The following is a 15,266-nucleotide window of genomic DNA, read 5'->3' as shown; positions in this document are numbered from 1 at the left end:
TTAATTTGTTTTTCTTCATAAAACTCCTTTTTTGGATTGGCAACCAAAGTTTGTATTCAAATATAATCTTATATCATTGACGATACTTTAAATCAATAGGATGTATCTTTGTTCCAAAGTTATTGAGGATTTAATAAGTAGTTTCAGAATAATTTCTGATTTGAAATTTTCAACAAACCTAACCCAGATGAATTATCTTTAACGAGAACTGAAGAAGAATATTTCCCAAGAAATGGATTGGACCCGACAAAATGTTGATACATTGTTTTGTCATGAGGTGGCGCGACTAGCGTGACACAGTAGTTGGAACACAGTTTTTCATGCCAATTCTTTCGTGTGTGTCCAAATACTTCGCATGCTCAGGAGGAATAGGTTGTTGGTCATGACATCCCTTTGAGTCAATGCCTCATTGGATCATCCCATGCACTTCTGCAAATTGGTTTCGATTTATTGGGAAGTAAATACTAAAGTCACCATCACTCATCTTCTTGAATTGTCCTCGTACCGTGGACAATTTATGATCCGTAAATTAAACTGCGTTTAATTTACGGATCATCCACGCTCCACGTGTGACACATGCGTCTCGTGCAGGTCAGCTCACACGTCCTCAATTTGAGCCTAGCTTTAGAGAGCCACATGCCATACCAGATATGTCGCGTATTCCTTGGTTCTATGTGCAGATGTGTCAGTTTTGCCGTGTAAACGCCGACGAAAAGTAGATTGGCAATATTACCTCCCCCTCTATTATATTCAATTTGGAAATGTCTCAAACCAAGGGTCAGTCAGCATAAAATTGAACTCCTAATTTCTCCATGGAATGTATATTCAACACTAATAACAAACAGAACAGGCAGATTTAGCTGAATCCCTAATTTCTGTCAGTTAATCAGTAATGAAGTATATGACATCCCATAGCGAATTGAGAAGGATGCCCAATACTCAGTCCTGAATACTCTAAGAAAATCTCATCATTTATGCATTAACTATTATAACTTGTTGTATCTCGAGATCGCAGCGTTTACTATCCCTAACCGGATTTGCTGCAAACTGAATTGAGAGTCGGCGAGATTAAATGCATTTGTGGGTGCAAGATTGTGTAAGATATCGGATTTTATGGTTTCTTTCCTTTTTGTAGTATGATCCGCGGAATAGATTGGCTGAAGTCGTAACGGCAGTTAAATGGTGCAGGAAAGTTTCGTGTTGTTGGAAGTTTTAGAAAATGAAAAATTGTTTTTCAACAGAGAGTTAAATTTTTTGATAATTACTATAATGATTGTTCGATGACTGTACATAGTGAAAATTACCATGTCGGTAGTATCTATAAAATATATCACTTCATGCTTCACAAACACAATAAACACAAGTTAATATAACTCTCTTTAGTATAACAGTTTTCAATTGAAGGTAACTCATATACAAATTGAACTGAGAGCTAACGGCAACAATGTTAAATGTTAGAACTAAATTCTTACCGGGGGCATTTTTATTGTCTATGCATCGCCATTGTAAATAATTGAAAAGTAAGATGATTCCATAAAATTTCCCCCCCGTCCCCCGTAACAAGATAGCTTCTGCATATCGATAGGATGTACGAGCGAATAGGTGAACCAGTTTCGTTAAATACTTTGAAACATCGGTAAACTGATCAGCACTTCGCAGGTCTATTATATTTGCGTCCTTATAATGCCATAACTAGTCATTCGATTTCTTCATTATCAAACGTCCTTATCTGCATAGGCGTAATGTGTTCTGTTTCTTGAGAAGGTGACTTTGTTTTGTATTTATTAAATATATTTTATTATGTTTATTGAATAGACTGTTATATTAACTTTAAAATATAAGATGGGGTTGGCCGATACTTGTTTTTCAAAATACATTATCATAAATTTTCATCACATTCACACTTTATTGTGAGATAATTAGTTAACCTAGTCATTAAACTCAGGCATAAAATGTTCGTTAAACTCAGGTATAACTATCATTAATTAGTTCCTAGAATATTATTAGTTTCTAGGTAGATAGTAATATTTCAAAAAGTATATATAAATCACAATGTATGTAGAATTCAGTTTGTTAGTGAACACCCTTGAAAAAGCTACTGAGCAGCGAAACACGTGTTTCGCTGTTAATCTTTTCTAATGAAAATCTCACAATAAAGTGTTTTTCAAAATACATCAACTTTAAAATATTTTTTGAGGTAAGTAAACCACTGACAAATAGCTGAATATTATGATTGAATTTAATTATTTTTATAGTATTAAGATGGATGCCGTAGCAGGTCCAAGTAATGTACAAAGAAAGCGGAAGCGTTAGAAGAAAAACAGATTGTCTGTAGAGTGTACGAAAATTTTAAAAATACACTCCGTACAGTGGAAGCTGTAGCCCAGTGTTCATTTTTAACGGGAATATCCTTGTCGACAATTGAACGCATTGTACGTGAAAGAAAGGTGACTGGGATCATGCAAGCTCCAAAAGTACATTGTCGTGATAGAAAAAAATTGAATTGGATGAGTACCAGAAAAATTTTGTACGCTATACCATTCATTATTTCTTTTTTGAGAATAAAGCGCCAACCCTCGAATCCATTAGGACAAAGGTAATGGATAATGATCCAATTCCAAAAATAAGCAAAGAAAAGTTAAGGAAAATAATAAAAGACGATTTAAAATTCATATATGCCAAACGATCCCGTAAATCGGTCTTAATAGAAAGAGAAGATATAGTCTCATGGCGACGGAGATATCTTCGCTCTATTAGAGAAATGCGTTTTGCTCACAAAAAAGATTTATTATCTGGACGAAACTTAGGTGAATGCTGGTCACACAGTATCTAAGATCTGGCAAGATACTACTGTAACTAGTCATCGTCAAGCATTTGTGGACGATTTATCAACAGGTTTACGCGGACCAACGGGTAAAGGGCAACGACTAATTGTCGTCCATAGAGGTAGCGAGAGTGGCTTTTTAGACGATAGTGCACTAATTTTTTTTTTCAAAAAAACGGGGGATTATCACGAAGACATGGACGCCCAACGCTTTGAAGGATGGTTTGAATCCCTTCTTTCATGAGTCGAGCCAAATTCGGTAATAGTAATCGATAACGCTTCTTATCACAGCCGATTAGTAGAATAGCTACCAACTATGACCACCAGAAAAGCAGACATGCAGAGTTTGTTAGGACAAAAAGGAATTTCATTTTCCGAGGACATGGTTAAGGCCGAGCTTATGAGTGTCATTAAACAGCATCGTGACAGATATCGCCAGCATGTGGTGGATACAATAGCTCGTGCTGAAAGCATCACCATTTTGAGACTTCCTCCTTACCATTGCGAGTTAAACCCGATAGAATTAATCTGGGCTCACATTAAGGGTTACGTAGCTCGTAAAAACGTGACCTATAATATTTCTGATGTCTAACGTTTATTAGAACTCGCAATGGAACGGATACGGAAATGAAATTGGGCTAATGCTGCAGCCCATGTGATCAAGGAAGAAGAGAAAATGTGAAGATTGGAAGTAGACACTGTTTTCGACCAAATAATAATAGATTTAAGTGTGACTGGGGATTTCTCTTCGGACGAGTCAATGGATTCTGAAACTTCATAAGCATAACATAGATAATTATTTCTTTGCTTTGTAGTTCTCTTTCTATATATAAGGAACATAATAATTATTTTAGAAATTTTTCTGTTTTTTTGAAGTACTGTATTAGGCATAATAAGAAAATGTAATCAGTTTTACCATTGACACCAGGTAGCGCCACCTACTATAACAATTTTCACGTAATTACCTATGTGTTTAAATAAATAAAAGTATTATTTTGGTACGCCTCTGCAGAGTTGGTAAGAGGATTATCCGTTGGTCACTTCAAGTGCGACGTTGCTAATTAATCAATTCAATTGAAAATTGTTATAGTATAATACAACATTCATTAACTTTGAGATTGATAGCGAAATAAGGCTCCCCAGTTGCGAAGTCAAGCTTCGGCATCGATCGACGAACAGGATTCGTCTTGTCTTTCACTGCAAGGAAACTTGATGATGACTTGTGATTCTATATTATTTAGCCCTGTTTCAACACTCCAAAGTCCCATCATTGCTATTGATGATCTATTATTCGTTGGAATAGAAGGATGAAATTCTGATTAAAAGTTGCCGCCGAAATCCATCTTGATTTTAGTCAGGTTGAAGCCTGGCTCCCTTCCCCTTTGAACTGAAATTAAAAGTCGTCGGCAGATCTTGCTTTATATACCCCTACCACCCATACAAAAAAGGTTCGAATGGTCCACAATGTTCCAGAACATTTCAGACTAGTCATGAACCTTCCAGAATGTTCTGGTATGTTGTGGATTGCTCTCAATTGATCTATAATGATCTGAATAATTCTGGAAGGCTACCAAACCATATAACCTTTTTTGATAATTTTACAATGGTCTGGGATGTCCCAGGATGTTCTCCAACGTTCTAAAATAGCTTAGAAGTTACTAGAAGGAAAATTTTCCAGCCCTTATATCTTCAAAATCATGCCTTTCGGCTAAGAACGAGATCGGACTATGTAATGTGACACAATGACAAAAAATGTAGGATAGGATATTCCCGTTAAGAAGAGAATTACGTCACAAGATGACAAGTTACGACGTTACTATTAACTTACTTATTTGTAATACAATTAGAGTGGCACTTCACTTTTTTTCATAATAAGTAGATAGTGAAAAATAAAATATTTTATTTAAATTATTTTAATTGTACATTTTTTTGGTTACAACTCGTCTACATCATCGGAATCGAAATTTATTCTGATAGGCTGAACATCTTCCCTGTCAAACCCAACTACTCTATCCCAATATAATTTTATGGTTATGTCGAATAGTTTCAGGCGATACATCAGGTGTAGCTTTGTCTAAAGCTTTTTTCTATATAGTCCGGCTGAAGTGCCATTTCTTCCCACATTATTCCATGAAAATTTTTTGTTAATCCCCAAATATGTTCGATGGGATTAAACATGCGGAAGACGGTGGAAGACGAAGCACTTCATGCCCATATTTTTCTGCAAGCGTGTCAGCTTCATATATAGATGGTGGTTTATTCCTACAACGTAAATTTATAATGTATTGATGCAGCTTAAATAACATTCTCATTTACTTTGCAACTGAATTCACCAATTGTGGTTTGGAAAAGTATTTTAGATTCGGCAACATCTGCAATTTTACTATCAGTTGAGCAACTTACAAAATGAAATTTTACTAGTTTCACTGCTATTGAACGCATTTCATTGGGAGTTTTAACGTTGTTATATCGGATATTCAAAATTACCAAAAATGACATCATTCTCTTCTGAACGTGAATATCATATAATATGTACTACTACTCGTGCGAATTCATTAACCTCAAGGCGTAGCTACTAAGCTTATTTTCGGGAATTAGAATAGTGAATATTTTAATGGTATAATATATTTTGAACATGTTGCTACCCAATACATTTCTAAATGAATCTCTGTGAAGTTCAGATTTCAAGTGAAGAGATCAATTTTTATAACCGTATTTATCTTAAGTATAATCGCAAGAAATATATTCACAGGCCCAGCAACCAGAAAGTAATTTCCGAGGAAACAAAGAAGAAAGAAAAAGTAGAAAGTGGATTAAATGACATTTACTCAGACAATAAAAGCAAATGACTTTCATTTGCATGTTTTTCTTCCTGATTCATTAATTTCACTCTTACTGCTGGACCGTTTTCTATTTATTCGCAACATAATGGGAGGTTGTCACGTTATCTAGTTCCGTTCATTTGAGAATCGTTTAATTGTTTACATTCCGAACAATATAATTTCATGATCTTCCCGTTCACGCTATCAAGATTTTGTGAAATAAAAGTTATCAACAGTCATATCGGGAAGTTATTTGAAGCGAGATCTGTGATTGGCTATATATACTTCCTGTTTTCTGCTTATCACAGAAATGGGTAAAACAATTTCATGATGGAATTCCTCATAAATTTTAATCAAACCGCATATTTCCTATTACTTACAAAGTGTGTTTTATCCTGTTGCTCTACCTGAACTGATTAAAGAGTTTCAAAACAAATCTCCTTCTTTCAATGAATACCTTGCAGACTCCATAATGGGGATATAGTCTGGTTAACAAGATCCTTTTTTCGGAACGTCTCTCCAAGAGCACCGTAAATTATAATCCAGGTCTCATTCGATTCGGATTGACCTCTAGCAACTTTTTGAGAAATTTCAAGAGGGGCTCAAAAAAATTAAAAAGTTATAAGCAATTTAGTAAAAAAAGGGGGGTTTGGTTTTTTGCAAATAGCTCCGAAGTCCCATCTCCGGAACTCTATCACCAATATTTGAACAATAAAAATTATTTTAACCCATTAAATGTCATTATTAAGAAAAAAATTCACATACCTTCTAGACACTTGAATAAATGAGAATCCATGGAATATTTTTTCCGTGATTAGTTAATTAACTATTTTTTACAAGTTTTGAATTTACATAAAAACCCTGATAATTTTTGAACTAAAAACCTCAAATTTTGTTCACTTGTTGGAAACAATTCTTGAAAGCTTCTGAAAAAGATTTCCGTTGAAAAAATTTAAAAAATTTTGATTTTCCACCTTGTTATTAATAACCATTAATAATTATTATTTGAAGTTATATAAAAATGATTTTTTATAATTTTTAGCTCTATTTGTTTAAAAAATTGTTATAAACGAATGTATTATTTATGAGATATTTGAAATTTTTTGGGGAGGATTTTTATCGCTGATGAATATTATGATTTTTAAAAACAAAATCGTTTCTTAAAAAAATTGTTTATTGCTTCAAAAAATGTATATTTCCTTTAATTATTTAATGATCAATTTGTTTCAAACATATTAATTTTCATGATATTTTTTTGAATATTACAAAAACAAATAAAACAACCATGAGTCACTTTTTGTGTACCTAAGAAAAGAATAATATAAAAAAAAATACAGAAAAGTGACACCTGGTTGTTTTTGTTTTTTTGGTAGTATTTAAATGAAATATATCGTAAAATTAATTTGTTTAGAACAAATTGTTAATTTTATTTAAACAACGATAAAGATAAAATAAAAACAACAATAAAAATTATTTGACGCTCCGGGGCGACTTCATTGATTCCAGTGGCGCATTTGCTTTTTCAGCTGCAGGAAAACCCGGAAAAACCTGCAGCACCACATCATCTGAAGATCTTGATCTAACAATGTCCTCTCTCTTATAAAACATAATGTAGGGTGTCTCCAGAGGCTCCAATAAATTCAATGCATCGCCAGAACACTTCGTGACACGACTATCGTCAAACTTAAACCAGTCCGTTTCTTCTTTGACCAAGGCCTAATAATGACCAATTTCAACGCCAGAACCACAGTGAACAATGACTGCATGAATATTATAATAGTGGTCTGCTAGTTTGAAATGTTCATCTATTTCGAACCTTCCAAAGAGTTTCTTGCTTCCGTTAGAGGTTGAGTCTTGTTTGAAAATCTTCAGTGTTATTATTAGATTGACTGGTGCCTCAGCTATACTTGTTTCCTCATAACAGTCAGTTAGTTTGGCGCATGTTTGACAATACAGTCGATCATCACCTGTTAAAAATTCCATTTTCTGATGATTTAACAATAAGCTTTGCACGGACTGGTTATTAGTCATATTAGGAAAAGCTAGAAGTTCCAGAAATTCACATAAGTTTTTGGTACTTCTTGAACATTTACCACAAAGTAAACAAGTGAGGATTTTTCCAGCAAAAGATTTACAAACACAAGACGAGATGGGCTGTACGGAATCATTCAGTCCAGAGCGGTCAGGAGTATTGATTTTGCTATTGTTTTGCTTACGAAGATAAAATAAATAAAGAAAATATAAATTAAAAAAAGTTTTTTTTTCAGAATATCAAAGAGAAATAAGTAGCAAAAAATGTTATTCAACATATGCATTTTTAAGCAATGAAAAATTTATTCAAAGAAACGATTTCGATAAAAAACCCTTCAAGAAACACCGTTTCAATATAAAATTACCAATTACTTACCAGTGTCTAAAATGAATGTACGAGTATATGAGCCATGAAAAATTCATCAAAAAAAAAAGATGAGACTAACCAGATCTACTAGTAATATATATTTTTACCACAAAGATTTTTATTTTTTTGTCCTAAATTCTATGATTACATACGAGTTATATTTTAATAAATCAGAATACTGCAACAATATATAGTACAATATTTGTTTGAAATTGGTTGACAATGTTTCATAGTGAATTTTACTAGTTCGGACTTCCTTTGTCTAATATGATTCTACTATGATTCGAAATCTATTAAAGAACGAATCTGAAATATCAATAATAGTAAGCAATAAATCGTGAAATGAAAATATAATAAAATAATCAAGATACAAAATGAAAATGACCCCAAATTAAAAGGAATTAAAATGATAAGAATACATTAAAAATGATTTCAAACCAAGTTACTTCACGACGTTTCGATTGTTAGTATCCACAATCGTCTTCGGGTATTGACTGTTCAATAGTCAGCAGTCAACGCCCGAACAATAATTGATATTTTAGCTATTCATGCTAATTTTATTTATTCTTTCATAAATTTCGAATCACAGTAGAATTATATTGAACAATGGAAGTCCGAACAGTAAAATATAATAAAATATATTGGAAAAAACTTAATAAAAAGCGCTGTTGTTCCTAAAATAACAGTTTTTAAGAAAATGTCTTCACTTTGAACAGAACAGTTTTTTTCATTTATATGTATAATCCTGAAAATAACTTGACACGATGAAGTCGATCAAATATTGTGACAGCGCTACCAAAGGTTAAATATATAAGACACTGGTGTTGTTGCGTAATTATTATTGATTTGTCCAATAAGCAAAAATGTACATTACTACAACTACTACAACAGAATATTCACATTTATTCAAGCATCAATATTTGATCAGGTACATTTATCAGACCTCTTAGTACCTTGGGTAGTTTTAATGATCTTCAATCCTAACTCTAAAACATGAGAATTCCGGAAAGGTAGAAATTTCACAGAATCGTTTTCATTCACAGTCTCGTAGAAAATTTTATCGTATAGAGTGTAACTATTTTACAGATTTACCATATGCGGGCCTATACATAAAAATTCATTATTAATAATGGGTTTTTACTGTAAAGGGTATAAAGACTGCGTCGACTGTATCCATTCACTCTCAAGTACACCAAAATGCACTGCGCTAATGTCTATTGTTTCCGTATAAGTCCTGCCAGACCCTAACCTCAATTTGTGTGACTATTTCCATATTTAGGTCACTTCCGCTCACTCCTAACCGGACTATTTTTGTTACAGCAGTGCCGGTGACGACGTCCAACGTTCCATTGAGTTGCTAGATCGGGTGCTTTCCGAATTCGATGATGTGGAAAATGCGAATCAGGTTCAGAACGTGAGTATCAGATTATATAAGATATTTTTTACTCGAGCATCGAGGCGATGCCCATTTGCTATCATTATTTTTGTTGGGTTCAAATTAGGTTGAATGTGGTTGAACAAATTGCATACATAAGTACAAGAGTTATCGGCCTCTCAAAGGCCAAAAAAACCAATACAGAGAAATAATGCCCCTGCGAACTAGTCCACATGGACTGAAGAATTGGACGTTCGTATTGGATAATTTTCACTAACAGAGTTTTATGATTGGCTGAAGAGTCATAAAATTAAATTTGAAGTCATGTTACGGTGACAAATAGAATGTGGGGATAAGTATCGTCTTTGAGTCGTCAATGTGCAGTTCAGGAACTGATCGCGATTTGAGTGTTAAAATTCGATATTGGTGCCATTATAATTACTAAAAATTTTTGTTTGCTGTTTAAAATGTGGCGTCTTTGGACAAGTACTAATAGTAATAACGAGTGTGATAACTTTTTCCTGTGTAGTGATTCCAATAGCATGGTGAAAAATGCGAAAAAGAGATACCAGTGAATAAGATTCGGATGCATTTGAATATTGAAACACAGAGAGTATGTTTCAACGTATCTAAGAACCTACATCTCAAGTTTGGTTTCGAGGGAAACAAACTATTACAAGCAACATCAGATTTGACCGAAATGTCTTTCTCAACTGTACGTAAAGTAGTCAAAGACAAACCTTATGAACGCAAGATGCGATGTGATACGGGATTACCAAAACCTTCAGATGTTCATCCAATAAAATCATTGAAAAAACCAATATACGACTGTTACAAAAGCAATGACATTCTTACAACTGAAATCATAAGGAAGAAATTGAATACTTCCGGCCATAACGTGAGCTGCTGTGACACAATTCTTCAGAATTGGATAAAGAAACTTGGATTTAGATTTAAAATAATAAACAAACGTCAAGCAGTTATGGAAAGCAGAAGAATAGTGGAATTGCGTAACAAGTACTTAGAACAAATAACTAAATATAGACAAGAACAACAGCAAATTTTCTATTTGAACGAATCTTGGTATGACACTCACGACACAGTTACGAAAGGGTGGACTGATGGTTCGAGAATGTATACGCCTAACATGTCTGCAAACAAAGGATCGCGACTAATCATTGTGCATTGCGGAGGAAGTAAAGGATGGGTTCCGAATTCTTTGAAATTATGTGGAAAGAAACTTGAGGACTGCAATGTTGACTATCATAAGAACACAGAAGCTAATATTTTTGAGGAATGGTTTGAAAACACATTGATCCCAAATTTGGATGCGAATAGTGTCATAGTTCTTGACAACGCTTCATTCGTGACAGCTCATCAAAGTACCGAATAAAAATTCTAGGAAATATGAAATACAAAGTTTTTCAATGAATAACAATTTGTATTTTGAAGATAACTATACCAACTATACTTGAAGTTTAACAGACAAAAACATTTCAAAAAGTGTATGCCCTTAAGAGTATTGAAAAATATGGACACACCATATTGAGACTTTCCCCCCTATTTTTGTGTTTTCAATTCTATCGAGTTGATTTCGAAAAAATTGAAACAAAGCATCAGGCGTAAAAATAATTTTCCTCAATTTGATAAGAAGGTATTAGAGCTAGTTAAGGGTCTTTATCCCTGAAAAAAAAGGAGTCAGAAACGATTTTTCTTATTCTGATTGAGGAAAGATTGTATGAGTTTTCAAACGAAAAGTAAAAAAAAAATATTTTTCGAATATTAGATGAATAAAAAGTATTCTCTCTCTCATTTTTGGGCATTTTTCTTCAATTCCACCATCAAAACTAACGAATATTTTGGTGTTATTCCATTTCGGTATTGAAGCCTATCATTTTCTCAGTTAAACGACTTTCTCATTTTTCTTTTTGATGTATCTTTTATTTTGTTATTAATTTAATTAGAATGTGTTATTTATACGAATTTGATTTCCTTGCATTATGCCTTTCGAAATAGGAAATATCAAATTTCATCAAAGTCAACTAATAAAGTTTTGCTTCAGCCATCGACTAGTGAAAACTAATTATTACTTTTGAATCTGGAGTCAGAATAGTAGATGAATTTCTTTTAATTGACACGCCCGTCAGGTAGCTCCTCCCACACGTCTGGTGAGGGAGAGAGAGAGTATCATAGAGTATCAGAGAGTATCATTGTAAAATGTATCACAGGGTCGGATTGGGAATAGGAAAAAATAAAAGTTATTCTGACCGAACGAAAGATTGAAATATTAAAATTTCTCAATAACCAGATAGTTTTCAACTTACCTATCTGTATGTTTGCGTGTGTACACGTTTGTATCAAATCTTGCAAGTCTAATATCTTCCGATTGGCTTGAAATTTTACAGGTATTCATTACTAGGGACAAAACTTCATGATATTTTCATATTAAGAAATACTAAGATGGAGGCTCTAGACTGTTGGACGAATTTCGTTATTTTTGGTTTGATTACAATCAAAATTGGTAGCAAAAACATTGTCGGATTTCATTTATTTTCAACAATTGCATACACATCAGCGGAATTGAATTATTCACGATTGGTATTGACTTATATTGTCTAACCCTTTATATGGAATCAGACATATTATTTAAACTGTGGACCTTTCCTGCAAAATATTATATTCAAATCATTCAATTTTAAAAATATATCTGGCAGTATGAATTAATTTTGAGGAAAAATATGAGTAATTTACCCCGGAGAGCCTAGATGAATTATTTTTGAGAATCCGACTATGAATCATAAAATCTTTCCTTCATTTCGAACTAATGCTGAAAATTGATATTGTGAAAGGACCCTTACTTGAAAGACAAAATCTGTTACTTGATTTCTCAATTTTTTATTCATAAGTATCATCTGATTTCGAAAAAATAAATTTTGAAGAGAGTACGACTATGAATCACAAAATAACCCATAGCCATCTTTATGCTGCTATTTTGAATTCTTGATATTTGATGAAAAACTCATTATCTTCAACCTCAAAATACCAGTGTTATATATAATTTTACAAATAAAAACAAAACTCGTTTGCCATCTCGAATTTCTGAATTCCAACAGAAAAATAACTACCTTCGAACCTTAAAGCCAGTCTTCCATAGAGCCCGACCAGATATCACAAAACTAGTCCGCCCTCTTGAATTTCCGAAATTCAATAGAAAAAAATCACGCCTAGAGACTACAAAATACCAATTTTAAATCGAATCGGTCCATAATCACAATACTCGTCAGACATCTTGAAGCCGCCATCTTGAATTCATTAATTTTAACTAAAGATTCATAATGTGCGACCCCGAAAACCCCATTGTACCAAATATGAATCGTATAACATAACTTGTCCGTCACCTTGAATTCATTAATTTTGACAATACATTTATACTCTACGAGCCCAAAAAAATCCACATACTAATTTCAAATCGATTCGGGACATAATCATATATCTCGTTCGATATCTTCCTTATAACAAGTCAAATCGGGCCCTAATCACAAATCTTGTCCGCATCTTGAATTTATCAATTTTGATAAAAGATTCATAATTTTCAAATAATCTGCAATTTTTGTGCAAACTTTGAGATCAACACGAAAACGAACATGTTTTAATCTAAAATGTAATTTGGAAGAACGAACACGTCGGAGAATAAAGTTCGGCCCTGGAATGCCCCGGCCTGGTCAAGTTAGAATTAGGGAGGAGTTTGTATTTACATATTTCATCAGGCGAAATCGCACTGTCATCTGGCGGTATACGTTTTCGTAACTGAAGGCTAAAGACACTTAAAGAAGAAGTATCTAATATTACCGAAGAAGACTGGCAGAAAAGGATTAAAAAAGGAATTTTAGTTGAAAAAGACTATATTATGGATATTGGACACTTCCATATTATTGGTGGAAATGAATTTATTGTTGATTTAAATGACGACAGTGATAGTGAAACAAAGAATATGGAAGAGGAATTGTTTTTTTTACCATCTTTCTGACAGCTGTTTGCAAACGCAATAGAAATTTAGCACTGGTGAATATGTCAATTATAAAAGCTCTTTAACTTTCTATTTTGCCATCTTTACACAAAAAAATAAGTGAAAAACTTCCGAAGAAACGAAAAAAGCATAAAAATTCAAAATAAACTCTTCACGAAGATGTGTAAATCATGCAGAGCAGTTCCTCTTAGATACAAACTGAAAGAATAAACCTTTTCGAACTACTTTCACATGAACATTGATTGTCACGGAAGAAAATGTTCTTTGAAATTTGGAAGGCGAAAACACACTCATTTCTTTCACCACATTACGACCTCAGAGCAGTTTATTATCACAAAGAAAGCAGGAAATTCCTTCTGCATATCTGAACCAACTCGGAAGACAATACGAGGGGCATCTAAAAAGTTTTCGACTTCAACATGAAGATAGCAGCACTCGTAAATAAAAGCTAGTGAATTTCGTTGGTCAAAATCAAGTACCGAGCCGTCATTAAATATTTATATTTGAAAGGCAATAGGCCTACGGACATCAAAGATAAGTTGGATTCTGTGTATGGGGACCATCATTTACCACGGTGAAATTTTGGGCGGCTGAATTCAAACGTGGACGTGAGAACTTGGGAGAAAATGAACGTTCAGGACGTCCAAAAACTGCAATTACGTACGGAAATATCGCTAAAGTTTACCAAATGGTGCTACACGACCACCGAATTGAAGTGATAGAGATAGCAGAGGTTATGGGCATGTCAAAAGAACGCGTTTTTCACAGATTACATCAACATTTAGGCATGAGAAAGCTGTCCGCGCGTTAGGTGCCGCGTTTGCCCACGTTACATCAAAAACGTGTTCGAATGTACATTTCCAACACTCTGTTGGCGCAGTTAAGGCGCCGATTGATTACTGTAGATGTAGATGAAACTTGGATACACCATTATACGCCCGAAACAAAAATACAGTCGAAACAGTGGACTGCAAAGGAGTCATGGAGATAGTCATGGAGATATTTATTTCGATTATCTTCAAAAAGGAAAAATCATCGCAGGAGCATACTACTCATCATTACAAGCTCAAGGCAGAACTTACGGAAAAACAGCCACATTTGCAGAAAACTTAAATCCTGTTCCATCAAGACAACGCACCGTATCACTTCTCGGCGGTTGTCATGGCGATAATCTACAAATTACGGTTTGAACGGCTTGACCATCCGTCTTACTCACCGGATCTATCCCCAAGCGACTTCTTTTCGTTTCCTCATCTAAAAATTGCACTCGGAGGACAGAGATTTTCGTCAAATGAAGAGGCAATCAGCTTCGTGAACAATCATTTCTCAGATAAAAACACCGAGTACTATGTTTAGAGTGTAGAATTAAAAGGAGACTATGTTGAAAAAGAAAAAAAATCTGAAATAATATATTGTATCTTTGTTAGGTCGGAAACTTTTCATATCAACCTCGTATCTTGTATTATTCACAACCGAGTTTATAGTTAAAACTTGAATTAAAATTATATTCGTTGAGCTGGGGATTTTAGAAAAAGAAATCAGTAGAACTCGTTTGTATCTTCCCGATATTTCGTCATATTTATATATCGAAAAGTTTTGCTTCAAGCGCGGGAGATCGTTATATGAATGCAATTTAATTTATATGTAAAATTAAGCGCCCAAAATGCGTGACGATCTCGATTCACGCCTGATGACTCACGTTAGCGTTCCTCGAGGCAAGTCATCCCGAGCGCATCAAATTAATTCGAAGGAAATATGTTCGAAATAATATTTTTAAAGTTTTTAAATGCAAAATGATTTTTCTCCAACCAACAGGATAT

General features: G+C 33.8%; 1 protein-coding gene across 1 annotated transcript in view; it reads left to right on the top strand.

Moving 5' to 3' along the window:
* The window catches only part of LOC111502228 (uncharacterized), a 372,461-nt gene that overhangs the window by 278,858 nt on the left and 78,337 nt on the right, over positions 1 to 15,266 (top strand). The window contains 1 exon segment of the mRNA XM_074173777.1: positions 9,365 to 9,458. Within this exon segment, the coding sequence (XP_074029878.1) occupies positions 9,365 to 9,458 (94 nt within the window).

Source organism: Leptinotarsa decemlineata, unplaced genomic scaffold (genome assembly GCF_025532065.1).
Source record: "Leptinotarsa decemlineata unplaced genomic scaffold, Ldec_3_MD MMD2_tig00000505_RagTag_RagTag, whole genome shotgun sequence".
In the NCBI taxonomy this organism is placed as follows: domain Eukaryota; kingdom Metazoa; phylum Arthropoda; class Insecta; order Coleoptera; family Chrysomelidae; genus Leptinotarsa; species Leptinotarsa decemlineata.
The sequence above is the reverse complement of the archived record's forward strand: the minus strand, read 5'-3'. Positions and strand labels throughout refer to the sequence as shown.